The following is a 27,774-nucleotide window of genomic DNA, read 5'->3' as shown; positions in this document are numbered from 1 at the left end:
GATTTTATGTGGTATAAAAAAACAACAGGATGAGGAAAAGCGTAAGAAAAATGCTGGTACATTAAAATCCTTTGCTAGTGCAGTGTTCAGTTTTTTAACCATTGTTGGGCATTCTGGAGCCTTTTAATGTTTTGTTAGGAATCTGAATTTGTAACTAATGATGACCATTATTCCATCTACTGAACCAACATGCACATGACGTAGTGGACTGTAGGCCATGAAAACTGATGTCATAATAAGAACAGGAGCCTTGCTGCTGTAAAAAGTCTTTTTTTTGGGGGGGGGGGGGGTGTGTAACAGAATTACACCATATTCAACCCAGCCCTGTGTGAATTAATTCCATTATAATCTGAAAATTATGCAGCAGATGCAAGGTGCTACAAGATCAAGAGTTAAATGGACCATCTCAGCTCATCTACCGTATTTTCCAGCGTATAAGACGATTGGGTATATAAGACGACCCCCAACTTTTGTTATTAAAATATAGAGTTTGGGATTTACTCGTTGTATAAGACTACCCCTCTTCCAAATCCAAGGAGGGAGCAGGCCAGCGGTGCTCGCGCCGGCCGTGGAGCTCCTTCCCGGCCTCGGCCTCCCCAGAGGCCTGGAAGGAGGGAGCAGCCCAGCAGCGATTGCACCAGCCACAGAGCTCCTTCCCGACCTCTGCAGAGGCCTCGGCCTCCCCAGAGGCCTGGAAGTAGGGAGCAGCCCAGCGGCGATCACGCTGGCCACGGAGCTCCTTCTCGGCCTCCTCAGAGGGCTGGAAGGAGGGAGCAGCCCAGCGGCAATCGCGCCGGCCGTGGAGCTCCTTCCCGGCCTCGGCCTCCCCAGAAGCCTGGAAGGAGGGAGCAGCCCAGCAGCGATCACAGCGATTGCACCGGCCACGGAGCTCCTTCCCGGCCTCTGTGGAGGCCTGCGAAGGTGGGAGCAGGCCGGGGCTTAATCCGGCATATAAAACGACCCCCAACTTTGAAGAAGATTTTCATGGGTTAAAAAGTCGTCTTATATGCCAGAAAATACGGTATCTGAAGTCTAGTTGAGTCTAGTTGAGAGTTTCTGAAATTACATCTTCTGCTAGGAGGAGCTGGGGGGTTGCTCTTTGATACCATCTGGCAGCGTCAAATTAATTGCACATTCACTTGTTCTCTTACAGAACCCATTTCTGTGCAGTTAAACTCTTCTGTTTCTGTCATGACACACATGATAATATGAGTGCTGTTGGACTGAACAAGAACATGTTTTATGCACAAAACAAGTATGTTTTTTAAAGAAGCATACTCATGAAATCATGTGTCCCTTTTAACTGTTACTACATCTCAACATCTGTCTGTACTGAGATGAAGAATAAGCCTTGAATTTGAATACTTTTTTGTCCCATCTTTAAGGTACATGCAACTAGGGGTTGGTTTCTCTGAGTCACTGAATTGAAAACACTGACAGTTTCCCCAGTTCCAGGGTGGACAAAGTGCCTTTCCTAGGGATTAAAATTTTCTACCCTCTAGAGTGTAGGGGCATTTTTGGCATGTTTCTGCCTTCCCAGTCATTTTATAGCCATGAGAGACCTTTTTTAAAAAACAGAAATCGAACAGGCAGCAACATCTGGGTCAATTCCTGTTATAATAATAGCCTCTCTTGCACCTAAAAACATGGCAGAAATGTCCCCCACACTCCCTAGTAGGGGGCATTCAGTTTTGTTTTGTTTTCGAGACTGCGTCTAAGATAGATCACATACATTCATTTTTCTTAAGTTTCTGACTTTCTCGATTTTCTTGACCTATAGGACATTTAACCCTGCAGATTATACAGAGTCTTCTGCCACAGATGGGTTTGGAGCCAAACAAGAGGCTTGGGAGTCTGGACAGACAGATGGAGATGATGGAACAGGTGAGGTAGCTGCCAGAAGGAACTGGGATCCAGGACACACAAAAATATGTATCTTAATATAAAAACATACAGTGATTTAAACTCTTAGAAAGTAATACAGCAAAGATAGAAGTTCTTCAACAAAGTCTTCATCTGTGGTCTAGTATAAAATATTTTTGAAATACAAATAAAAGCCTCATTAGTGACATGTGTGGGATGCATGAAAAAGGATAAATTAGAGAAATATACCAGGCAACAAAAATACTCTTGAAGATATGCAAAGAAAAATTTACCTTTTGATATCTATATTTTAGATTATATGAAGGCCAGATTTCCACTTCATTCTGAAGTTAAAATAATCTTAACCTAGTGGCTTTATGAAGCACCTCAAGGCACATATGTGGTCTGTGGATACAACCTAGAGATATTTTTGGAGTTGTTTAAAAATTTCTGGTTTTCATGATTGTGGGGCAACACTTGCAAGCATGAGGAATTGATGGTTTGGAAACATAAAATGAAGTTAATGTTTCATATCTTCCAATCACATGGTCTCTGTTTCAAAGTACTTCAGTGGACTGAGATCTTTGCTTGACACAGCATAATCTGTCTTCCGTTCACTGTTAAAATCCTGCTGAAACAGTACAAGGATGTGTTTAATCTGAAACTGTTGCATTGGTCTTGTTCTCTTATGGCCTTCACTGCTTGATGATCCTGTTGTTCAGTGTCTTGCTGTTCAGCTGAAAGGTTCCCAGAGTAAAATACATAATACAAACACAATAAAAAAGCAAATTCTGTAACGCTCAATAACACCATAAACAGCACAAACAAGATAAAACCCATCCCAGGCATGAGGTAGGGTTGTATCACTAGACTGACCATGTACCCATATTAATATGTTGTAGGAAGAATTTCTTCCCCTATTCATACTTTATCTACTTATCTTGTTATTATTATTATACTTTATTTATGGCTGCTAGACAGTGGAACAAACTCCCTCGGAATGTAGTGGAGTCTCCTTCCTTAGAGGTCTTTAAACAGAGGCTGGATGGACATCTGTCAGGGATGCTTTGATTTGGATTTCCTGCATGGCAGGGGGTTGCACTGGATGGCCCTTGGGGTCTCTTCCAACTCTACGATTCTATGATTCTATGTACAAACAAACAATAAAATCGATAAAAATGAACCTGCCAATGGCATACATTCTACAAAATACATATAAAACAATAGATAATAATACAAAATAGAATTAGATAAAAATAAGCAGGCAACAAATTTAAAAACGTCAAATATCAAATCAAATATCAGATAACAATCGGATAAACAATCACACAATGCCTGGGAACGCTTCTCTGAACAATATAGTCTTCAACTTAGTTTTGAAACTGGTTAAAGAAGTTATGATCTTGGCTTTTGCCTTCCACCTCTGTCCTTTTACCTATTCTTTATGACCATCACTAAAATTGATCTTGTCACCCCATCACCATACCTGTGTGTTTTGAGTTCATTTACAATTCACGATCCACTTTTCTCTTCCAACTTGTTCATATATATGTTTCCGCACAGAGGCTTTACTCTATGTGTCTGATGAAGTGGAATGGAGTTAATGAAAATAGATGCTAGAAATTTATTTATTTTTTTTCAGTCTCAAAAAGGCAAACAAATGGGTCCAAGAATAAATCAAGATTGAACTCTCCCTAGAAACCTATTTTATTGCCCTGTCTCTCTGCATCCAGTAATTTCATAGAAAGACAGGATGTTGGTGGTGAGTGAGATCTGACCATCTAGCTGCAGGAGCCAAGTAGAAATTTATGGACATCACTAGATACACCCTCCTTTTGATACATGTTTATCATTCTATATTCAGTTGTATGTGCCCTTGTGGTGCACTGTAGACATTTTCAAAAGAAATAAAAAACGGATATTGGTACATCCTCATCTCTGCTCGCCATACCTGTATTTCCTCCGTGAAGTTTTGAAATATTACACTGCTGGAGTGCCTCTTGAGCATTTGGAGGCAGCATGAGGGTGGTTTTAAAGCTATAAGCAAAATAATAGCCATAAAAAATCCTAAGTCCTTTCTTTCAAATGTGAGACTGTGGTGTTTTCTGTTGTGTCTTATTTAGTGGATGAATACTTCAATAACGTACAATTTAACACCATGATAAAATTGGCTATTTACTAATGAAAAGCTCTGTTGATTTGTAATTTGAATGTTTTTCTCTTGATATTTTTCTTTAAACACATGGATTATCATTTAGGGAGGGAACTCTCAGAACTGGAAATATGGTACCAGAACTTAGGGTCTCTCTTGCTTTTCTGTTTTTTCCTCTTGCTACAGGAGCATGGAAGAACTCAATAGAGGAATGGACAGCTGAAGACTGGAATGAAGATGTAAGTTGGTATTTATTGGTTAGTTGAGAACATTACATTCATTATGTGATCAGCTGGGGCCATTTCTTTTCAAGGGAGCTGAGAAGAATATACAGTGGTACCCCGGGATACGAATTACCCGGGGTACGAAATTTTCGGGATACGAATAAATCCCATAGGGATTTATTGCTTCGGCTTACGAAGGTTTTTTCGGGTTACGAAAAAACCCCGGCGCTGTTTCAAATGGAGCCGCGGCGGAGCCGCGGCTTTTTTTCTATTAGCGCCTATGGCAATTCGGGTTACGAAGGTTTTCGGGTTACGAAATTAACCGCGGAACGAATTAATTTCGTAACCCGGGGGACCACTGTATTGCCAGACTTTTGACGCTATTTTCAAGATTATTCACCTATGGTGGTTTAGCAATAGCCCAAGCCTGATAGGATTCTTTTTCAGTTAAGGCACAGTTATGCACATTTAGTCATGATGAGTACACTCATCCCTCCATATTTGCGGATTTGATTATTCATGGATTTGATTAATATGTTCTCTCTAGGAATATCTAGGTCCTCCAGTGCAACTCTGTGGTCAACTTTAACTAAAAGTTGCACTGAAGGACCTAGAGATCTCTAGAGAGAATACTCTACTAGGCATTTGTAGCTCCTCCAGGGCAGTTCTGTGGTTAGTGTCTGCTGGATGTTGGCCACAGAGTTGCCCTGGAGGACCTAGAGATTCCTAGAGAGGTGTCCTCTCAGGTAAAAACATGGTGTTTTTGTTATTTCTGTTTTTTCCATATTCGCAGGAGCCTTGTGTCCCTAACCCTGGTGAATATGGAGGGACAAAGGTAATCTTATTGAGACCTCAGCAAGATGGATATGTTCTTTGAGGGATGTGCACCTTCTCAGAGATGGGCATTCCCACTCACCCACCCCCTTTTCTTTTGTTTCTAAAAGTGAGCTACTTTAAGTAGAATTCCTGCCCCCCCCCCCATGTGCCACATACAGTATGGAAAAGGTAGCTGGAAGTGAAATATTATTGCGCTAATCGAACCATAAACTATCTGCTCAAAAACTTGGCAAGCAGGAGAATGAAACTAATAGCTGTTGACTAATGTCCTTGGCATCTGCTATTGACAAGTAGTTTTGAATTCAGAAGATTTTCTGTTAGAATACCTAGTATGTTTGATGAATGATACCTTTAGAGCAACAACCCAGGCCTGAGGTTGTATTTGAGCAGATGATTCTCACGAAGAGGGGTGGAGTGTGGTAATGCAACTCCTGTGTAGCAACTGGAAGCCACATTTTGTCAGCAGCTGTTTGTTTTAGGGAAGTTGCCAATATACTGGCGAGAGATTTTGTTGTTGTTTTGCTGTTGTGCCATGACTGAGCTCTCCTAGACATCTACTCAGAAACAGCTTAAATTGCTTCCTAGAAACCTTGCTGGGTCTCCGTGTAACAAAAAACGTTTCAGCTGCTGCACACATCATTGCCATGGACTGTCTTTATTGACCTTCCAGATTGCCATAATATCAAGCTCTTGCAGCCCTGGGAATGAATTACAAAAATCAGAACAATAGAATGATAGAAAGCTTGGAAAGAAACTTCAGGAAGCTTGTGGCTTTTACTACAGTTTCTGATCTGAACTGAAGATTCTGATGATAATACTAAAAACCCTAAATGGCTTAACACCTCAATAACTGAACTCTCCCTGTATTAGGAGTGGGCATTTTTTAGAGACTGGAGGTCACATTAAATACCCTAAAGGCACCACATCCTGTCTGATTTTGGAAACTAAGTAGGGTCAGCCCTGGGTAGCGCTTGGATGGGAGACAGCTGATGAATCCCACGTGCTGTAGGCTATTTGTCTGACACTGACAAATCCACCTCTGAGGATTCCTTGCCTAAGGAAACCCTAGGAAATTAATGGGGTCACCATAAGTCAACAGGTGACTTGAAGGCACATATACGCAGGAAGCTACATTAGTCCTCAAGGATACCTTGGAGGACTGCACTCATAGCAAAAAAATTAAAAATAGTTACTTTCCCAAATGCCCCTGAAGGCCCTCTATGTGTGATTTTTGTTGTTGTTTTGTCGTGTCATTTTAGGCCCAGGACAAGCCTTTTCTAAAAATTGGAAGTACAGTCGGCCCTTCTTATACATGGATTTTTTATACATGGATTCAAGCATCCACAGTTTGAAAATGTTCAAAAAAAGTATAAATTTCAAATATCAAACCTTGATTTTCCATTTTTATAAGGGATACCATTTTGCTATGTCATTATATTTAATGGGACTTGAGCATCCATGGATTTTGTTATCCACGGGGGATCTTGGAACCAAACCCCAGCGTATAACAAGGGTCCACTGTAACAGCTTGCCCACCCCCTCTGTATGTACACTTGCTTGAGCATCAAAGTCTGCCAGAGAAGCCCTCCCAGATCTCCCACCAGTGGGAGTAATATATAGTATGAGACATAGAACGCTTTCTTTCTTGTAACACCCAGGTTATGGAATGCCCTCCCTTTAGAGGCCCAATTGGCATCAGCATTGCCTTCATTTTTGTTTCAGGTTGAATGTATGGCTTTTATTAAAGTCTTTGGGATTGAAAATTCAGCTTGTACATACACAGTGTTTTAAAAAGTGTTTTAAGTTATTGTCTTATTTAATAAGTTTTTGGACTGTTTATGTGTACTCTTCTTAATTTTAAATAGTTTTATTGTCCTGGGCCTTGAGCTTTTTCTGAAAAGGTACTGTACAGGCTGTGTAACAGATTGGCCTGTGCAGTAGCTTCCCACATTCTGTCTTCCTTAAATCAAGTATCCATGTGAGTTGGATTGTTCCTTGGATGGGGACTTTCCATGGTAGAAACACAACCTTCCTAGACCAGCTAGAGCAAGTCTGGATTGTGCATACTTTAGGTATACATGAACTAAATTGGAATGTTAAAGAAAATCAGCATGTATGCAAGGATGCTATATCCATAAAACACCATCATAATATAATCACCATGGAGAGAAACAGTGTGATATGCCTCTTTCTGTTTCTGGAAGCATAGACTGTAAAGGTGGGGTCTAAGGATCTGCCTTGAATGGACACTGTGGCTGTGTGGGTTTTCTCATTCAGAATGTTGGGGTAAGGGATGCTTATGGAAAGGTCCACTTGATCATTCCTGTATTTGGCCCACCTAACAATACCCTATGTGCTATTTTAAATAAGAGGTTTCTCTCTTGTGGTTTCCTTTGATTACTATATTTATCCTTGTCTTTTCTTCTCAGTGCCACTTATATTGAGTTCCCAGGTGGTTTCTCAACCAGACACTGCTCAGGGCCAGTTCTCTACATCCTGTGTGGGTTGTGTGTGATGTATCATCAAGCATGAGAACCTCTGCTTTATGTTATTGTGTCTCTCATGAAAGGATTTCAAGCTAGCTCTAGTTAAAGGCAATATAATTGGGCTCAATTATTAGACTATTTGTTCTTGCTCAGCATGCCAGTTCTTGCATTTTTATGCATATATTTTCTCCTGCCAAAATAATGTGTGAAGTGGTTAATATAGAATTTCTCTTTTCCTCTCTGGGTTCCCACCCAGCTTTCAGAAACAAAAGTCTTCACTGCTTCATCAGTTCCAGCTGAGAACCATGTTGCTCCTGGCCAAAGGTATATAGCTTGCTCTGTTCCTTTCTGTCTTGGTCTTTAACCTTGACCATTCTCTCACCTCTACTCCTGTAAGACTAAAATAACAACTCTTAAAAACAATCTACCTGTGAAATACAGTAAGTGTTTGTGCAAACTGATTAAATTGTAGCTAGTTACAGGAGCTAGCGTGCCAGGATAGGAAGATGGAAGGCATATGGAAAAACAAGTGATCCATTTTAAAGCAGTGGAGCACCCAACTCACTGGTTTGGGGAAGGTGTACATTACATACCCTGTCCACTGCATATGCTTTCTCTGTGTCATACACAACACAGACATGTGCCTCCTCTGAAACTTTGACATACAGCAAAGCATAGACATCCTGCACGCTACATGTTGCTCTTGGGCATTCTCTGTGGCCTAGAGGAGCTTTACCATTTTCCTCACTGTTAGCACACCAGTATAGCAGCTGGGGGTGGGGTGAACTTGCACTGGCCCAACACTTCAGGAACAAAAGGGCTACCCACATGTTCTAATGTTTATGTCAAGACTCTTACCTCACAACTGGATTTGTTAGTGTCTTTCTGGGGCCTAAAATGTGTTCAGATGTGTTTTCCTTGGGAGAAACCTATGAGTTGCTCTGGGATCTTGAGAAGACCCCTGCTTTTCCTGTTGGTGACATGAGCTGCTTGGTTGTTCTCTAGAGTTATTGAGATTCCTAGTATTCCCTTGATGTATGGACTTTATTAACCCTGACAAGTAAGGCTGCTATACCTGTGACATTACTATTCTCCCTCCTCCCGCTCCCGGCTCCTAACTCTTAAAAACGTATTACAGGCCAAATGGAGGCTGTAGAAAATGACCTACAACTCACTATCGGTTTCACAGTTTGTGGCCATATGCTGCTCCACCTGGGTGCCCTGATTTAGTTGCTGGATTCCACTGGGTTCCCTGATTCCCTCATGCTGCTATCAATGAGGAAAGAGCTGTCTATACCAGGATTCCTGGGAGAGACAATAAAGAGAGGCTTCTTTCCACAGAGGTGGTCGTGTAGATTGCTCTTTTTTTCACTGCAAAGTGATGGAAAAAATGCTCTCTATTCCTTCTGTCCAAGAAAGGAGGGTCACTGGGGTGTGTATACCTATGTATCTGTGGCTATGCATGCATGCAGCTCTGGCCTAGCATCATAAACAGCCATGAGCTAAAAAGAAGTTGAGATTTACTTACTCAAAATACAGTAGGGCTGCTGTATCCACGGGCTAGCTATTTGTGGATTTGACTGCCTATGGATTACCACACTCCATATTATTCAGTGGTGGCACATGCATGCTGAGATGGATGCATGCATATTGCTGCTCATTGAAAAATATGTGGTGTGACTGTCCACATTTTTCCCATCTGGGGCCGGGGACTGGAACTGAACCTCCATGGATGGGAATGGTCCACTGTACCCAAAGTAGATTTGGCTTTTTTCATAGATTTTGGACAAGACTTTAATTGCTTGTCTTCCTTGAAAAGGAGCCAGTGTGGTGGAGTGGTTTCAGCGATGGACTATAACTCTGGAGGCCAAGGTTCAAATCCCCACTTGGCCATGGAAGCCCATTTGGTGACCTTGGACAAGTCACACTCTGAGAGGAAGATGAAGGCAAATCCCCTTTGAACAAATCTTCCAAGGAAACCTTATAATACATTCACCTTAAGCTTGCTATAAGTTGGAAATGATTTGAAGATACACAGCAACCATAACAACAGCTTCACTATTTGGCTAGGTCTCACTCCAGTAAAGTGAAACATTTTGAAAAATTTCTAACCTTGGGGTATATTTTGGAAAGTCATACAATCTCTGTGAATATTGTCAGAAAGGAGCTTGTGGGGACACTACGTGGGGGATACAGGAGATGTAGGAGATGCACTGTTTTTTGGCCTCGAGTAGGAATTCCTGGATTCAGTTTGAATCCTTCCCAAGTTGTGATTTGTTGTCCTCTTCTTTCTTTGTGCCAGTACTCTCCTTAACACATTCTCTTTTGTGTGCAGTATTGACCTGGTGACGTTGCTTCAGAAGCCTGTGACATCTAGCCAAGAAACTGAGGCAAACTCCTTTGAGACACCCCAGCAACAAAGCTTTGGGCAGGCTTTGGTCTTCACAAACTCCCAACACAACTCTCAGATGGCCTTGGGAGCCAGTAACACAAGTGCTGTGAATTCCTATTCTCCACAGAGTCTGGTAATGTTGACCTTTGGATTATTAAAAATGCTGAGCACTCTATGTGCTGAATAGTATTTGTGGTGTTTCCTTTTTGTTTCCAAAAGCGAAATTAGGTGGTTCTGAAATACTGTATATTGGGGATGCAGAACTGAAGCTGTCCTTGTGAAGGATAACCTTTGTCTTTGCAGTTTTGCATGGTGAGTCCATCTTTGACTTACCGACTTGTTCCCTGTCAGCAGCTGAAGTGACCTACTTGTATTGATTCTTGAGAAGAGAGCAGATAACATTCTTTGCATATTAATTAAGATACAGAATGTTTTGTTCATGAAGTGCAGAGCAGTTCCAGGTCAGCAGACCGTGATGTGGTATTCTTTCCAAGCACATATCTGACTGCTGCATGTGGAAATGAACTGTTCCTGAGTCTTCTGGCCTTGTAAAAAATGCTTTGCAGGTATCACAATTCTCATAAATGAGGAGTATTTTACCATGTTTAACACAGCTTCCTCCTTTCTCTTCCCAGTTGCTCCTCTTTTCTCTGTCTTTCTGACTATGGAAGTTGTATTCATTACCTGTTGGTAATTTTATCTTAAGAGCCAGTCCATTTAGTTCTTTGAGTGTTTTATTAGGACATTGGAAGACCAGGATTCAAATTCCCACTCAGTCATGGAAACCCATGGGGTGACTTTGAGCAAATCACAATCTCTCAGCCTAAGAGGAAGGCAAGGGCAATCCTCCCACCAAACAAATTCTGCCAAGAAAACCCCATGGTAGTTTTGTCTTAAGGTCACTATAAGTCAGAAATGACTCGAAGGCACACAACGGCAACAGTTTCATCTTATGCGAGCTTTTTTCTATTGTGTGCTACAGCTCTGAGCTAAAGATGCAAATATTCACTTATTTTATAATTCACATACAAGAGGCAATATTTCTAAAAGTTTTCTCCCTGTTGGATGAGGTCATAACAATTGTTATACATTTTTTAATGATTTTTCACATTTTATGATGCCTTTCCATAGAAATTGTTGGCAGAAAATGCAGGATTTTTATGCAGAGAACAGTGTGTTCTGCATAAATTAATCTGCACCTAAACAAAACCCCAAGGGCAAAAAAAGTCTTGAGTCAGTTGAGAATATTCTTGGCAGGATGTCTCATGGTGAAAACAAGGATGAGAAATAGCAAGCATTCTTTGTGTGTCTACTGTTGTTTGTTTATTAATCACATTTATATGCCACTTTTCTCCTGTGTGACCCAAGGCAGCTCACAAATAATAAAACTAAATCAGCTATGAAAATATTGCTCTAAAATTTGAATACAATTAATGCTATAAGTAGATGAAAGAGGCATCATGTAATGGAGGATTCAAAGAACTCAGGCAATAATGTAAAAATGAGACTTATCTTCTGAAAATAATGACACCATCAGGATTCTCACAATTGATAGGCTGGACTGAGAAGAAATACTAGAGTTTTCCCAGTCTTAGCTGTTAGAAATACCCATTTTCTAGTTCAGTTCAACCTTTTTATCCTTCAATTTGAATGTAATTTATCATTGACTCTGTATGAATTATACAGTGGGCTCTGTGTTTGGTTCAAGGACCCCCTGTGGATACCAAAATCCGTGGTGTTCAAATACCATTGTATACAGTGGCATAGTAAATTAGTGTGTCCCTTAGATAAAGTGACAAAATCAAGGTTTGCTTTTTGAAATTTTATTTTCAAGCTGTGGATGGTTGAATCCATGGATCTAGAGGGCTGACTGTATATACTTGTTACATTAGAATATACTGCATAATTGTAATTACGATGTGCAACACCTGTATATTTATTGAGCCATATTTTCTCTTCCCTCCACCTTACTTTCTCCCTAGTCTTCAGTACTGTGTTCTGGATTTGGAGAACTTGGTACTTCAAAACTGGCTAATTCCTCTGGATCCCAGATTTTAGAGCAGTTGAAATCACCAGGTTTGGGCCAATTTACCTCACAAGGTGCTCTCAGTACAAACTCCTCTGTTTCTACAACCACAACAGCATCATGGGATGTTAAACCTTCCATTTCCCAGCCATCTATGCTCACTCAATTTGGTAAGTCTCTAGTGAGCCATCGCTGAAATAGGGGGAAATTGGGGAAAACTTCAGCTGTTTGACAGTGTGAATAGTGCTGGAACAAAAACAGTGCTGGGAAGTTTTGTTTTTGCACGTACAGCTCCCCAAATCCTCCTGATTCATGATGGGCAGAGTGTTGTAACCCCAAATATTTCCAAGCACTGGCGAATATTACTCTACTTAATCACAGCAGCGAGATTAACAATAGCAAAAAGACAGAAATTAGAAGAACCTCTACAAATTGAAGTTTGGATACAAAAAGTTAGTGAAATAAGAGAAATGGACAGACCAACTTTTGTGGTCAACAACAGGTCAATACAGAAAATTGAAACAGAGTGGTCTCCAGTTATAGAATACTGTGAAGAAAGGTGGGGAACAAACAAGAATCTTTTAAAAAGTGACAAAAGTAAAAAAGAGGAAAGCATATAATTCTAAAAACAAACAAAGGGAGAAATAATAAGACATTGAGAAGGAGAAGACTCCATCAAAAGTTGAGGTAGCGAATACTGAACCAACAAAAAGTTTGATGAATTAACATTAAAGATAAAAGTAGTGAGTTATGATGGAGCAGGGGGGGGCAAGAACACATTTTATAATATAATTCGCCATAATAAGTATTGATGTTATGAGTATTAGTTAGAATTCTATGTTTTGAGGGGAAAGTCTGTATAGAAGAAAGAACAATATGGAGGTTAAAGAAGAAAATATATCAATGTAATAACAACGATGGAAATGTTTGTGATGTAAGTTGTTATTGTAATTTTATTATATGGAAATTAAAAAACAAAACAAAAAGACAAATATTTCCAAGCTTTTACTGCAGGAATGGATGATCTTATTTGTGACCCCTTCCCTGTTGCTAATTGTCCATAGATTTCAAATCCCAGCCTGAGCCGTCCCCAGTTCTGAGTCAGTTGACACAGCGGCAGCAACAGCAGCAGCCGGCATCTGCTGCTCCTCCTCCAGGATTGGAATCTTTCACCTCCCACAAAGCCAGAGAGTCTTCGCCCGTGGATACCTCAATAGCTGTTAGCAAAATGTTACACCTCCCCAGCCTGTCTGTGGATAGCCAGTCCACGCCTGCCCATCAAACCCAGCAGAAACAGGTCAAGCCGCCCAAACGGAGGATACCCCCAGTGTCTAAGGTGGGTAATGCTGCAGGAGCAGGCTGAGAATAGGACTGTAGATGAAGATTGTCAGTGGATACTGCTCAGTCGCCAGTTCATTTAATAAATGCAATTAGCTTAAATAACAAAAAATTACACAGAAGCTATTGCTTATTGTTCAGAAGATGACTGCATTTTTAACTCTCTTCTATGTCTTGTTATTTTAAAAATATAAAACATCAGAAGTAAAGTTATGCTTTTAGATATTATTATTATTATTATTATTATTATTATTAACCTTTATTTATGAAGCGCTGTAAATTTACACAGCGCTGTACATACAATATTTTTAGTTAGACGGTTCCCTGCCCTCGGGCTTCCAATCTAAAAAGACATGACATAGAAGGAGAAGAGAGTGGTGGAGGGGAAGGGTAAGAGGTCCAGCAATTCCTCTCTACCTCCAAGGCCTGGACCAAGGCAGATGGACTGGAGGGAGGGCTTGGCTTCATAATGGATGGTTAATCTTCTTCCAGGGAAAATACATACTCTCAAGTAGGATAATACATATACAGTACATAGCAATACAGGAAATGGTTCGATAAACAGGCACTAAAAGCCACATTGATTGAAATATGCCTTATATGAACACAGATTTGACAAAGTTGCACAATCAGAAGTCTTGTTATGGAATGGGAAAAACCCACATTTTGGTGTAAGATTGTACTAGTTTATGTAGCTGAGAGCTAATGCTTTAATTTGTTAACTGTGAGATGCTGCATAGATTACTGAAGTGATATGAGGTGATGACCGATCAGTAATGATACCTTCTTGCATCCACTTTAATGTAGCAGAGCTGTACATGCAGCTTGAAATATGGAGCAGTTTGAGTTGTGTACACACCATAATATTCTGTGTACCAATTTGGGAATATTTAGGATATTCAAAATATGGCAGTTTGATATTTTTCCAGGGATTCTATACAAAGCAGTTTAGAAATGCCTGTGGACTTTTCTTGTGACCCTTGCTTGTTTTGTGTACTGTGGCATTCAGTTTTACTGAGTCTGTATAAGCCCCACTGGTTGGTAGCAAGGAAAATGCATTAATAAAAGCCAGAGCCTATATTTGATCTTAGCCAAAAGACCAAGAAGCGCCACAAATTGATATTCTCCCCTTTCCATAGCAGATCTAGAAGACTATTGATAATACCGTATATACTTGACTATAGATCGACCTCATGTATAAGTCGAGGGCAACTTTTTGGGGCCAAAATTATGGATTTTGATAAGATCCGTGCATAAGTCAAGGGTAAAATTTAAGGGCATATAGAAAGGATCTAAATGATGAAGCAAAGGAATACAATGTCAGAGAATGTACAAAATTCCAGCAGCCTTAACTCTTTGTGCTCCCTCTTAAAGCTGGATGGATGAGAGAGAAGAGGTGATAGGTGCTTCCAGGCAATGGTTCCTTCTTTTAAATAAGAGTTAAGATACAATACTCACATTGACCCATGGATAAGTCAACTTAGGTTTTTGGGGTCAATTTTTTGACCTAAATTTCTAGGCTTATGCATGCATATACAGTAGTTGATATGATGATTATGAAGTGACTCTTTGTATTTTGAGTTTTCGTTTTGCTGTTATAATTTGTATAATATATTTTTTTAACTAAAAAAAAAGCCAGGGCCTCTTTAGATCTGTGATCAAGTCATCCTGCTGCTTTTACAAGTTACAGTTCCTGTTCTGGTGCACAAGGCAGGTCTTGGAGACAGAATATCTGAAGAATCTTGCATTCTTGCATGAAATGGCCTGTCTGTTTTGAGATTTTGAGAGGAACCACCACTATGTACCCCTAAACAGTTGCAATAGGAGACTTTTCTCTCTGGTGATGTCCTAACTATGAAATTCCTTGCCTCTCTGTTACTGTTTAGTGCCCGGTTGAGCCTACTTTTTTTCCAGAGCTTTTAGTGGGCCAAGTATCATTTTATTCTGTCTGCTAGTTTTGTTGTTCTTCTGCTAACTGCTGCTTTGTTTTCCTGCTTTCAGGCATTTATTTCTGTGTGTTTGTGTATGCGCATATGTTGAATATCATGGAGTTAGACTTCTTTTCTGTGTTACTATCTTTAGAACTCTGTTAAAGGCAGGATACTAATGCTTTAAATGAGCAAAACTTAAAATAAATAGATAGTACCTCTCTGTTGGCAAATGATATAAAGCCCATCTTACACAATGCATTGGATATTGTTAATCACTGTGTGTGTTTTAATACATGTTTTTACCTGGTTTTAATTTTTTCCCAATAGTTTAATTGTTGTGTAACTTTTGTATTTTATGGAGTTTGAACAATATTTTTTAATTGTTGTAAGCTGCTTTGAGTCCCAATCTAAGGGAAAGGCGGAATATAAATAAATATACTACTAATAATACACTCCTCTCTCCATATTTGTGGCTTTGATATTTGCGGATTTGATGATTCACAGATTTGATTAACATGTTATCTCTAGGAATATCTACGTCCTCCAGTGCAACTCTGTGGTCAACTTTAACTGAAAGTTGCACTGAAAAACCTAGAGATTCCTAGAGAGAATCCTCGACTAGGCATTTGTAGCTCCTCCAGGGCAGTTCTATGGCCAGTGTCTGTAGGACATTGACCACAGAGTTGCACTGGAGGACCTAGAGATTCCTAGAGAGGTGTCATCTCAGGTAAAAACATGGTATTTTTGTTATTTGCAGTTTTTCCACATTCATGGGGGTCTTGTACCCCTAAGCCTAGCCAATATGGAGGGACAAGTGTAGTTATAAACAGCTTCTCTGCAAATGAAATTTTTCCGCTTGGAGCACACTTCATTACTTTACAGCATGCTATTGATTTCCAGATCCCGTCGTCTGCTGTGGAGATGCCTGGATCTACTGATGTGTCAGGGTTAAATGTTCAGTTTGGAGCTCTTGAGTTTGGATTGGAGCCTTCTCTCTCTGAGTTTGGATCTGCTTCAAGCTATGAGAACACCAACCAAGCACCCAACAACATCCTGTACACAAAGCCCGTGAAGTATGTACGCTGTTCCACTTCTGCCCTCTTGATTTGCCTTTCACTGATCTTGAGTTTTGGCAAGGAAGATACATAGTCGATAAAGGTGTTTTGTTCCATGGGCTCCAAAGAGTGAAAGGGTGCTTATAGGAAACAAGAAGGGATATTAAAATCAAATTAACTTATTCCTTGCTGCCTGGGAAGAGCTACCTAGAAAACCAGGTGGAAAAAAGAGTTCAGTGCATGTGAATAAATTAGCTTGCTCTTATTTCTCCCCCTAATAAATGCAAACTCGTTAGACTGTCTGTGGTTTTGACTGCACCTGACCCATTTGAATCTCAGTTTTACAGCAGAACAATATGATAATTGAGGGGGGTTGAAGGTTTTACTAAAACAGTTTTCATTGGCCCAAAACACACTGCAGAAATAATCCTGTTTGAAACTGCTTTAACTGCCCTGCTTAGAAATTCTGGGAACTGTAGTTTTGTGAGATATTTAGCCTTCTCTGTCAGAGAGCTCTGTTGCCACAATAAACTACAGTTTCCAGGATCCCCTAGCACTGAGCAAGGGCAGTTAAAACAGTCTCAAACTGGATTATTTCTGCAATGTGTTCAGGACCATTTTTTCATCAAAAAGGTCTAGAAACCATGTTCTCCTTTGGGAGCTGGGTATGTTTAACTTGGAAAAGAGAACACAGAGGTGACATATTTAAATACCTAAAGGGTTATCATGTAGAAGAACAAGAGTATAGGACATAAAATAATGGATTCAAATTAGTCTCCTCCAATATACAGTGGGGCAAAAAAGTATTTAGTCAGCCACCAATTGTGCACGTTCTCCCACTTAAAAAGATGAGAGGGGCCTGTAATTGAAATCATAGGTAGACCTCAACTATGAGAGACAAAATGAGAAAACAAATGCAGACAATCACTTTGTCTTGATTTGGAAAGAATTTATTTGCAAATTATGGTGGAAAATAAATATTTGGTCACCGTCAAACAAGCGAGATTTCTGGCTCTCACAGACCTGTAACTACTTCTTTAAGAGGCTCCTCTGCCCTCCACTCATTACCTGTATTAATGGCACCCGTTTGAACCCATTACCAGTATAAAAGACCCCTGTCCACAACCTCAAACAGTCACACTCCAAACTCCATTATGGTGAAGACCAAAGAGCTGTCAAAGGACACCAGAAACAACATTGTAGACCTGCACCAGGCTGGGAAGACTGAATCTGCAATAGGCGAGCAGCTTGGTGTGAAGAAATCAACTGTGGGAGCAATAATTAGAAAATGGAAGACATACAAGACCAATGATCAACGCCCTCAATCTGGGGCTCCACGCAAGATCTCACCCCGTGGGGTCAAAATGATCACAAGAACGGTGAGCAAAAATCCCAGAACCACACGGGGGGACCTAGTGAATGACCTGCGGAGAGCTGGGACCAACGTAACAAAAGCTACCATCAGTAACACACTACGCCTCCAGGGACTCAGATTCTGCAGTGCCAGATGTGTTCCCCTGCTTAAGCCAGAACATGTCCAGGCCCGTCTGAAGTTTGCTAGAGAGCATTTGGATGATCCAGAAGAGGATTGGGAGAATGTCATATGGTCAGATGAAACCAAAGTAGAACTGTTTGCTAGAAACACAACTCGTCATGTTTGGAGGAGACAGAATGCCGAGTTGCATCCAAAGAACACCATAGCTACTGTGAAGCATGGGGGTGGCAACATCATGCTTTGGGGCTGTTTCTCTGCAAAGGGACCAGGACAACTGATCTGTGTACAGGAAAGAATGAATGGGGCCATGTATTGTGAGATTTTGAGTGCAAACCTCCTTCCATCAGCAAGGGCATTGAAGATGAAATGTGGCTGGGACTTTTAGCATGACAACAATCCCAAGCACACCGCCCGGGCAATGAAGGAGTGGCTTTGTAAGATGCGTTTCAAGGTCCTGGAGTGGCCTAGCCAGTCTCCAGATCTCAACCCCATAGAAAACCTTAGGAGAGAGTTGAAAGTCCGTGTTGCCCAGCAACAGCCCCAAAACATCACTACTCTAGAGGAGATCTGCATGGAGGAATGGGCCAACATACCAGCAACAGTGTGTGCCAACCTTGTGAAGACTTACAGGAAATGTTTGACCTCTGTCATGGCCAACAAAGGATATATAACAAAGTATTGAGATGAACTTTTGATATTGACCAAATACTTATTTTCCACCATAATTTGCAAATAAATTCTTTCCAAATCAAGACAGTGTGATTGTGTGGATTTGTTTTCTCATTTTGTCTCTCATAGTTGAGGTCTACCTATGATGTCAATTACAGGCCTCTCTCATCTTTTTAAGTGGGAGAACGTGCACAATTGGTGGCTAACTAAATACTTTTTTGCCCCAGTGTGTGTGTGTGTGTGTGTGTGTGTGTGTGTGTGTGTATTCTGGGTAAACATTAGGGAGTACCTCTTATTGGTAAGAGCTGTTCAGCTGTGGAATGGACTGTCTCAGAGGATGGTGGGCCCTCCTCTAGAGGTCTTTAAACAGATGTTGGGCAACCACCTTTCAGGAGTGCTTTAGCTGTTTATTCCTGCATTGGATGGGCTTACACTAGATGACCCTTGTGGCCCCTTTCTAGTTCTGTGACTCTGTGCCTCCTTCCTTTTCGCCCTGTTTCGGTTGCTGACTTCTTTTTTTAAAATGTTGTGCTCGAGAGATTATTGTACAGTTGGCCCTCTGTATCCACTGGGTTTTTTATCCACTGATTCAGCCACCCATGACTTGAAAATATTTTTAAATATATATAAATTCCAATAAGCAAACCAAGTGTGTTGCTTAGAATGCACTGATCAAATGCTTTTAAAGGACACAATTTCATGATCCTATTGAACTGAGTCAAGTATTCAACTGGTCAGCAGAAAATAGGAGCCCCTGGGAAGTCACAAACCTGAGCTTGGAGGCAACAATCTTCCTCATTGATGGTTGTCGTCAAGCTCACTCTTTATAACTTTAAATTGTCTGTTGTGTATCCAGTTCAGAATAGATTTACTGCAATTTGGTTAGCTTCGTGGTGATATCTGAATCGACATTGACCATGACGATAAATGACTTTTACTTTTTTCAGTGATCCTTTGAATACCTCTTTGCCAATGTCCAATACAGTACAGGAGTCCACCTATGCCACCCCTGCCATCACATCCGCCAGCCTCAGCTGCTCTTCCCAGAGCGCTAGTCCTGTAACAACTACTTCCTCCTATGACCAGGCCTCTGTGCACAGCAGGATAACATACCAAAGTTCCGTGCCTCCAACAGAACCAGCCCCCGCTGCTGTCACGGTGAGGAGACTACATAAAGCCTTTAGCACAGAAATTATCTAGTAGAGCTTGCTGGGATAGTAGGGGTACCTGAGGGTTCATTTGCTGCCAGCAGCCTTGTACACATTATTGGTCACGCTGTCTTAAGACTCAGTTCTTAGTGCTCAGGGTTTCTCAGTTGACATACATCTTACTTCAGCTTGTGCGATAATACCAATTGAAATAATGTCTGGAACTGTACTTGTGTCTTTGTGCTGCCTGTGTACCTTCCCCATTAAAGTGGTTGGACATTTTTATCTGATGCCAATGGCTGAATTCACTTCAAGGTTGCAGACATTGAGTTGCTTATGTGGTGCTGTTGACTATGTGTGGTGCCTCTGCCAATAGTTGTGTGTTATGCATGGATGCACATTGGGCACAGTTGTATGTGTGCATAGGGGTGTGCATGCATATTGTTTGTTAAATATATAGTGACAACGTGTCATTTTAACAGGGATTTTAGAGGAAGTTGAGGTATTTTGGGATAGCCCAGGATTCTGAGATCCTTGTGGGAATGGGGTAAGGGCATTTTCACGAGTTTGGGAGGGTTTTGATGTGGTTTTGGAGGAGAATGGACCAAAAATTATCCTTTTCTTAAAAATGAAGGGGAATTGAGAGGGCGTTTCAGCCGTCACAAAAATGGAGTTCAAGGACCACATGCAGTCCACTGGCTTAACTATGCCCATCCTTGGACTAATGGTTGTTCAAAGTGAATAGGACAAGAGGAATCCTATTCAGATAAAATTTGGTTATAAGGAACGCAGTCTTAAAATCTTTACACACGTTTTAATCTAAGTTTTCTGAGTGTGCTGCTAGGCATTCTGAGTTAGTGAACTGTATTGTTTAATGTTTGTCCCTGGTGTATTGCCCCTTGCTAAGCATATGACATCCAAAATGTGAGCACAAGCTGAGCAGAATTCCTTCTGTAATGAATGGGATTGTATTGGAGCTTTTTGAATAGACATACAAGATCATTTGATTGCATTTTTAACTGGTCTTCTTAGAAAGCTTAAATCACTGCTATTTTACTTTGCCTTTCAGAATGGACATGGCAGTGTCCGAACGCAGCCGGCCCTTGACAGTAAGTTCAAAAAAATATTTGCTGTGTTTACAGTTAAATACCAGTTGTGATGGTGCAGTGTGAAAGGGCCCTTAAAAACAGATGCCTGACTAAAGAGGAGGGTCTCTGCCAAGCCAAAATACCATCCAAGAGAGTGTCAGTGCAGCCTGTTGGTGAAAAAAATCCCACAGTTCAGTCATAACGCATGAGCAGGACATTTCTCTTTTCCCTATCTTAATTCTCTTATACTTATCATTTGTGCCTCCATTGTAGCTGGGACACAGAAGGGAGCTGCTTGGCCAGACCTGAGGGTTCAGGCAGGCTGATATAGAATGGGGAAGGTCCCTCAGGTGGACCCAAACCATCTAGGGCTTTAGTATAGCTTTAAAGGTCATCATTTGAATTGTACTCAGAAACTGGTAAGCTCTGTATCACTTGTTGGAAAGCTGTGAAATGATCCCATAGCTAAGCATCCATTCACCAGCATCCTTTAAATAAAAATACTTCTAAAACATTAACAAGTACCACAGCTATGACTATACAAAAGGATCTTGTAACACCTTTTAACACACCAGATCTACAAGATCTCTTTCATACTGATATTCCAGACTAATGTGTCTATGCCTGTAAATAGTTATGAACTAATTGTTTCCAAGCATTTCATTATAACGTAGCAGTCAAACCTAATTACCAGTTCATATTTAGAAAAGGTTTCTTCAAAAATTCATCAAGTGTCCATAAGCAGTTCCAAGTCTGATGGCAAAATTATAATGTGATATCAAATTGCTGCAAAGTCATTGGTAGCATCAATTCCTTTTATTTCCTGTAAATTTCTGATAGGTTTTTCTGCCAGTGCAATTTCCCAGATTCTGTTTATCCATTCCCCAATGTCATAGAATCATAGAGTTGGAAGAGTCCACAAGGGCCATGCAGTCCAATCCCAAATCCTTCCAAGGATTTCCAATATTTTGTTATTTCCAGTCTTGCTGTCACTAGAAAAATTGAAAACATCCCGGACTAATATGCTTGTTAAGCTGTTTAGGGAAGGGATTCTTGCTAGAATAACTCAGTGACTCCATGAAGCTGGGCAAGGCACAGTGAAAAGACTATGATGTTCACTTTCCAAGCACATATCTGATACAGTATGCTGTGGAAGATCTCATGTCCTGAGTCTTTTCTGCTAAGTCCCAGAGGGAATGTATTTGTCAAAAAATAGGGCTGATATAATAATAACAACAATAACAATAACAATAACAACAACAACTTTATTTACATACCGCTTTTCCAATGATCAAAGCGGTGTACATCAAGAATATAATTACATTCAGTTTATATATATATATATATATATATATATATATATATAATCTTCAAATATTAAAATGCATAAAAACACAGTAAAAAATCTATCAGTCACTAAAATGCAATTCTATCAAGAATAGTGACTACAGAGAGTCAGACGGGTATGCTAATCGAAATAAATATGTCTTCAGAGCCTTCTTGAAGGCATCCAAAGTAGGGCAGACTCGAATTCCGTCAGGAAGATTGTTCCAGAGAGTTGGTGCTGTCGATGTATATGATCTCTTGTGAGTTATTGACAGTCTCACTCTCGGACATTCTAATAGATGTTTTCCTGATGTTCTGAGAGTGTGGGGCGGATTGTGTGGGAGGAGGCGCTCCTTCAAGTAGCTCGGGCCCAAGCCATGTAGGGCTTTATAGGTAATAACCGACACTTTGTATTGAGCCCGGAAGCTGATGGGCAGCCAGTGAAGAGATTTTAATACCGGGGTTATATGGTCTGCCCTGGATGTTCCGGTGACCAGCCTGGCTGCAGCATTTTGAACTAACTGAAGCTTCCGAACCTGGTACAAAGGTAGCCCCATGTAGAGCGCATTGCAGAAATCTAAATGAGAGGTTACCAGTGTGTGTACTACTGTTTCAAGGTCCTTTCGGTCCAAACAGGGCCACAGCTGGCGTTATCAGCCAGAGCTGGTACCAAGCACTCTTGGCCATCATGTCCACCTGTGATGACAAATGTAGGGATGAATCCAAGAGTACTCCCAGACTGCGAACTTTGTCCTTTAGGGGGAGCGTAACCCCATCTAGGACAGGATGACAAATTTCCCTGCCTGGACTTGGGGTACCTATCACAAGTACCTCTGTTTTCTCTGGATTCAGCTTGAGTTTGTTTTCCCTCATCCAGCCCATTATTTTGAACCCCAGATGTTTCATCAATCAGATGTTTTGTTGGAGGGAGGCAAGTCAGTTTTGCTAAAGCTTCCAACCCCTGGAACTGTTTCCTGAGCACCTCAGATTTTTCCAGCTCTCTTAGGTCAGGGAGGAGTTCTGGCTGAAGTTGCCTGCACTGGTGACTAGTGGTTCCTAATCCAGTGGAGTGATGGTTCTACTTTGGGTTTTAGTCTGAATGTAGAAGGAGCTGTGCAAGGTATTTGAATCCTGTCCGTTGCAAAGGTTCATCACCTATACTGGGGAAGGAGCAGCTCTTGAAACTCCCCCCAAGCAGAGTAACGTTATTTTATCCCCAGACCAGCCAAAATGTGCCAAAACCATAATGGTTCGTTTCCCTTGACTACTCTTCAAAGCTGCCCAAACCTCCCCAAAACAAAGAAGAAATTTTAAAAGTCAGCCAAAATGGTGGCTGAAAGTGACACTGTGTTGCTTTGGGTGTTCTGAAATGTAGCTGGTGCCACCTGCCAAGAAGGCAGTTTGTGGAAATGGGGTCCTTGCCACTGTCTGCAGTTGCTCCACTTTAAGGTTTAGAGAGAATTCACTATCCTACTGACACTGGAGCCACTGACTGCTTGCTGGGCTAATAGCTTTCTCTTTTTTGTGTGTATTTTATTAAATTTCAAGTGTTCAATAATTCTATATGTATACACGCACACCCCTACATATATACACACAAAACAATTTTACGAATCACAACAAACAAAATTTAACAAAATAGGCATGCTATAAGACCTTAAATTACAATTAACTATTTTGTCATTCATGTCTAGTCCATTGGAAAGGGAAGAGATGCTCCATCTGGGCTCAAGGGTCATGTCCTGTGAAAAAGGAACTGGTCCAGAATTTTTATCAGGTTGTCAGGACAATTGTATTCAGAATCTTTTTTGTTGGCAGATATCATGAACGAATGTCATGTTTTTGGGTTAATATTCTGAGGTGGGAAAGAAGGGCAGAATCAATTCTCTGACTATTTTCCTGTACACAGTTGTTCATAAGAGGTGAGGGAAAAACCCCTACTTGGAGAATCACAGTTTGAAAACTGACTTCTCCTTTTCCATTCCTCTTGTATTGATTTGTCTGAATTCTGAAATCTCTAAATTTACAAATGCATCTAATTGTCAGACTATTGATATCAAGCACACAATTAAACAAGTTTATTTAATATATAGATTTAAATGCAGTGGGTTTTAGTAAAGTAACGGGCAATATGAAGGAAAAATCAAATGAATTTAAAGACAGATTATTGCAGAGGAAAATCAGTTTCTAGACAAATGATTTTTCAAAAAGCCACTCTCAAAGATTAAAAAGATAGAACGAAATTCATAGCATGTTAGTGAAAAAGAAATTTCTAACTTTCATTGTTTCCAGCCATTTCATCAGATGCAGAGATTAAGACACATACAGAATTCGGCAGACAATAGAATGCTTTTCCTTGGATGGCAAATTTGGCAATCTCAGAAGTAATCATTTTTGAAAGAATCTAACTTTAGGCCCCTTGATTATGTCAGTTAAATCATAATCTCCTGCCGGTCCCTGGAAGACTTTAAGGAAAGAAAGATTAATTGCAGACAACGGACTCAGATATGGTACCAATCCCTGGCACATGTAGTCATCCACATTAGATAACCTGAGAAGTACTATGTTAGGTAGTCTAGGAGATTGGCGGGGGGAGGCGGAGAATAGAAATTGGTCATAAAACACAGCACATTAAAGAGGTCAGCTGTTTTACAAGTGTCTTGCAAGAAGCAGAAATGACCACATCAGCAAATCTCATTTTTGTATTAGTTAATCCAGGAGTGGATTCAGGCCTTGTGGATGTTGTTATATTGCCTTCAAGTCAACTTTGACCAGTGGTGACCCTCTCTTTTGGTTTTCTTGGCAGGAATTTTTCAGAAGAGATTTAGCCTTGCCTTCTTCTGAGGCTAGCTGTCAATCTAGGTTAAACACAGTACAACACTGAACCAGAAAAAAAATTACATTAAAAAAAATCAGATCCCAGATGCCTGTTGGAATAGAAATATCTTCACTTGATGGTGAAAAGACAGGAAGGACGGGGGCATCCTAGCCTTCCTAGGAAGGGCATTCCAGAGTATAAGAGCTGCCACAGAGAAGGCCCTTCCTTGGAGATCCTAGAATTTGGGCAGATTGGTATTAGAAGATGGGTGAGGACTAGCAGAAAAGAAGAGAGCAGTCAGTTATTAGCATTTCTCTTGCAGAAGGGCTGTGCAGAGTTGTAACCTCTTATTGGCACAATTGATTGTATGTGTTTTTCTTTCTCTTTCCCTCCTCTTTTTAACACCCACTGTCCAGTTCATAGTCCGGATTGTACTGTGTAGGCCCTTCTCTGAATTGCCTTTTCCCCACCTTTTCAGCTACGTCAACAGTTCCAGCGTCTAAGACAGAAACCTCTCCTCCATCGCTACCTGCCAAAGGCTCTTCCTTGCCTAGCACCACGGCTGCCCCTGCTTTGCTTCTCCCTTCGGCACCCCCGCATACAGCTCCACTTCCCAGCTTGCCGCAGTCAAATGACTTGGCCAGCAGCTCACTCACCCAGTTAAGCAGGTACAGCAGGAGGAGCTATGGGGTGACCATGACAGAGAGTGGTCCGGGCGGGGATGTGAGCACTGAGCTTCATAGTGTTTGCTTCTATATCCTTCACTTTCTTTAAGTGGCTTTGTGGGGTTTAATTTTGTTTGTGTATATGTGTACATATATCCATCCTTTTCCTGCCAAAGACTGTAGATGAACAATAAGACAGACAGATGTGCCTCACAATTTCTTTTGACACTGCTAATCAAAACAAAAAAAGAAGCATGCCTAAGCCTTCTAGTCTTATACCATGTATGGCACTATACAAATAAAAAATGATGGTGATGATAATAATAATAATAATAATGATGATGATGATGATGATTATGATGATGGTCTGACCCTTGAAATTACTAGCTTTGCACAGATATACAGTTCTGTGCAAGTGTTTGTGTGCAGTGAGACTAGAACTAAATTGGGGTGGGACACAGGCATAGCTGCAAGCCCCAGCATCGCCACTGCATGCTTGGTTGGTTTAGAGATCTTTGGCTGGTGCATTGTATTAGTGACATACAATGCAGGACAAATTATTTACCATAATGCAGCAGACATATTCTGCTGAAAGTGGAAGAAGTGCAACTGCAAATACACAACAGCACTCAATCCTTAACATGTGTTGCACAATGTTGCTAGTCTGCCATGGAGGTTATGTAGTGCTAGTATAGCATTTCTCAACATGTGGATGTTTAAATTACGATGTTGAGATGATGTTGGTTTGAAGCTTTTGTTTGTTTAGTCAGGAGATCAAATGAATGTCGTGTGTTTTGCTGAATGCATTTTCAGTTTGACCTACACAATCTCTGATCATATCTTCATGTTGTGAATACACAGAAGTCTCTCGAACGGGCGAGTAGGACTTTGGGGACAGGACTTAAATGTATACCTATGTTTCCCCTCCAAGTTTAGCTTTTACCCATGTTGCGGGCAAATGCTTGCCAGTGTTTTATATATGCTGGTTTTCTTGCCAGTATGGAAGCCTACCTAACTCTCAGCCACCTGAACTGTTGCTTGTTTCTGTCTGCTTCACTGTTGCTTGTAATGTTGAGAGAGATGAGAAACAGCAACTTATAATTAGATGCTCAGATGTGAGCTGACTGTATGTCATGCTTGTTTTTCTTCCAGCTCCCTCTCTGATCATCAGAGCAGCCTCTCTTCTGCCTCAGCACTGTCTTCATCTGCAGCACACCCGGTAAGTCCTTTGCATGCCTGGAGGGCTGCTAAAGTGTCCTCCTCAAAACTATGAACCTGTTTTGAGATGGAAAGCAGACTCTTTATTTTGATTCTGAGTAGGAGGCATTGCTCTTGTATCAGCACAACGTCTTTGTCTCTATTCCAGTTCTAAAATATTACAGAATAATTTTCCCCTTCATCTGTATCTCAAGACTGAGATATTTGCCTGTTAATAAGACTTACTTCATAGTTTTAAAAAAAGGGAGTGGGTGGTGGGGACAAGGGAAGGCAATGAAGAAAGAAAGGGGGTACTGTTTTCAAAGGCGCTGTATAGACGGGCCCTATCGGACGCTGTCATTAGGCGCGAGGGACGGCGCTTCCTGACGCGCCTTGCCCCTCGCACGTAACGAGGGTGTAAAAATGGCGGTGCCGTATACACATGGGCACTGCCATTTTGACGTGACAGACGCCTAGCGTCCACACGTCTTGGCGTCTTCATGATGCCGCAAGTGCGCCATTGGCGCCTTGTGACGTCATAATGGCACCGCAGAAAGAAGCCGCTTTTTGCGGCTTCTTTTTGTTGTGCGAGGGAGCCGCACGGTTTGTCCACTGCAGCTCCCTCGCGCAACAAACGAGGGCGGCGGGAGACCGCCCTTTTGGGTGGTCTGTATCCCGCCAAAGTAAAGGTTAGAGAAACAGCAACTAAGGAGATTAAACAATGGTAGGGGCCATGTCAGTGAGCCAGCTTGGATGCTAGCTAGCAGTAGGGACTCTAGTGTCATATGTGACAATGGTAAAAATTTGATTGCGTTGATTCCCCATCTTGGTCATGTCTGCTTTGTGTTTAAAGCTGTTTCCAAACATTTCAGATGAGTTTATAAATCAACATATTGTTGTGGATTCCGCACTCAGAAACAAGAAATCTCTTTTAATTCTATAATTTCTCAGAAGTGCTTCCACATGATTGATAACAGACTTTTTATTAGAAATTTTAAAAAAAGATGAAGAAGACATAACTGATTGTCCTCCAGTTCCATCTTGTGGAAGGGAACATTTTTGTA

At 41.0% G+C, this 27,774-nt stretch overlaps 1 protein-coding gene and 2 non-coding genes across 8 annotated transcripts in view; all 3 read left to right on the top strand.

The window, feature by feature from the left end:
- LOC149324245 (ubiquitin-associated protein 2-like) overlaps window positions 1-27,774 on the top strand; it is a 120,080-nt gene that overhangs the window by 60,439 nt on the left and 31,867 nt on the right. For all 6 annotated transcript variants that reach the window (XM_089498007.1, XM_089498005.1, XM_089498006.1 and 3 more), the window contains 11 exons: window positions 1,781-1,884; window positions 4,202-4,254; window positions 7,819-7,886; window positions 9,898-10,087; window positions 11,937-12,150; window positions 13,045-13,316; window positions 16,150-16,322; window positions 19,416-19,626; window positions 20,686-20,725; window positions 25,327-25,516; window positions 26,666-26,732. In XM_089498007.1, the coding sequence (XP_089354133.1) occupies window positions 1,781-1,884; window positions 4,202-4,254; window positions 7,819-7,886; window positions 9,898-10,087; window positions 11,937-12,150; window positions 13,045-13,316; window positions 16,150-16,322; window positions 19,416-19,626; window positions 20,686-20,725; window positions 25,327-25,516; window positions 26,666-26,732 (1,582 nt within the window). The remainder of the gene's footprint in view (window positions 1-1,780; window positions 1,885-4,201; window positions 4,255-7,818; window positions 7,887-9,897; window positions 10,088-11,936; window positions 12,151-13,044; window positions 13,317-16,149; window positions 16,323-19,415; window positions 19,627-20,685; window positions 20,726-25,326; window positions 25,517-26,665; window positions 26,733-27,774) is intronic.
- On the top strand, window positions 10,415-10,500 carry LOC149324248 (small nucleolar RNA SNORD121A). Its single transcript, XR_016279498.1, has one exon. It is a non-coding gene; the product is annotated as a small nucleolar RNA SNORD121A (small nucleolar RNA).
- Window positions 21,802-21,885, top strand: LOC149324247 (small nucleolar RNA SNORD121A). Its single transcript, XR_016279499.1, has one exon. It is a non-coding gene; the product is annotated as a small nucleolar RNA SNORD121A (small nucleolar RNA).

Source organism: Sceloporus occidentalis, unplaced genomic scaffold (assembly GCF_023333645.1).
Source record: "Sceloporus occidentalis isolate IW3139 unplaced genomic scaffold, rSceOcc1.0.p SCAF_1, whole genome shotgun sequence".
NCBI classification, from domain to species: domain Eukaryota; kingdom Metazoa; phylum Chordata; class Lepidosauria; order Squamata; family Phrynosomatidae; genus Sceloporus; species Sceloporus occidentalis.
This window is presented reverse-complemented; position numbering and strand designations above follow the sequence as displayed.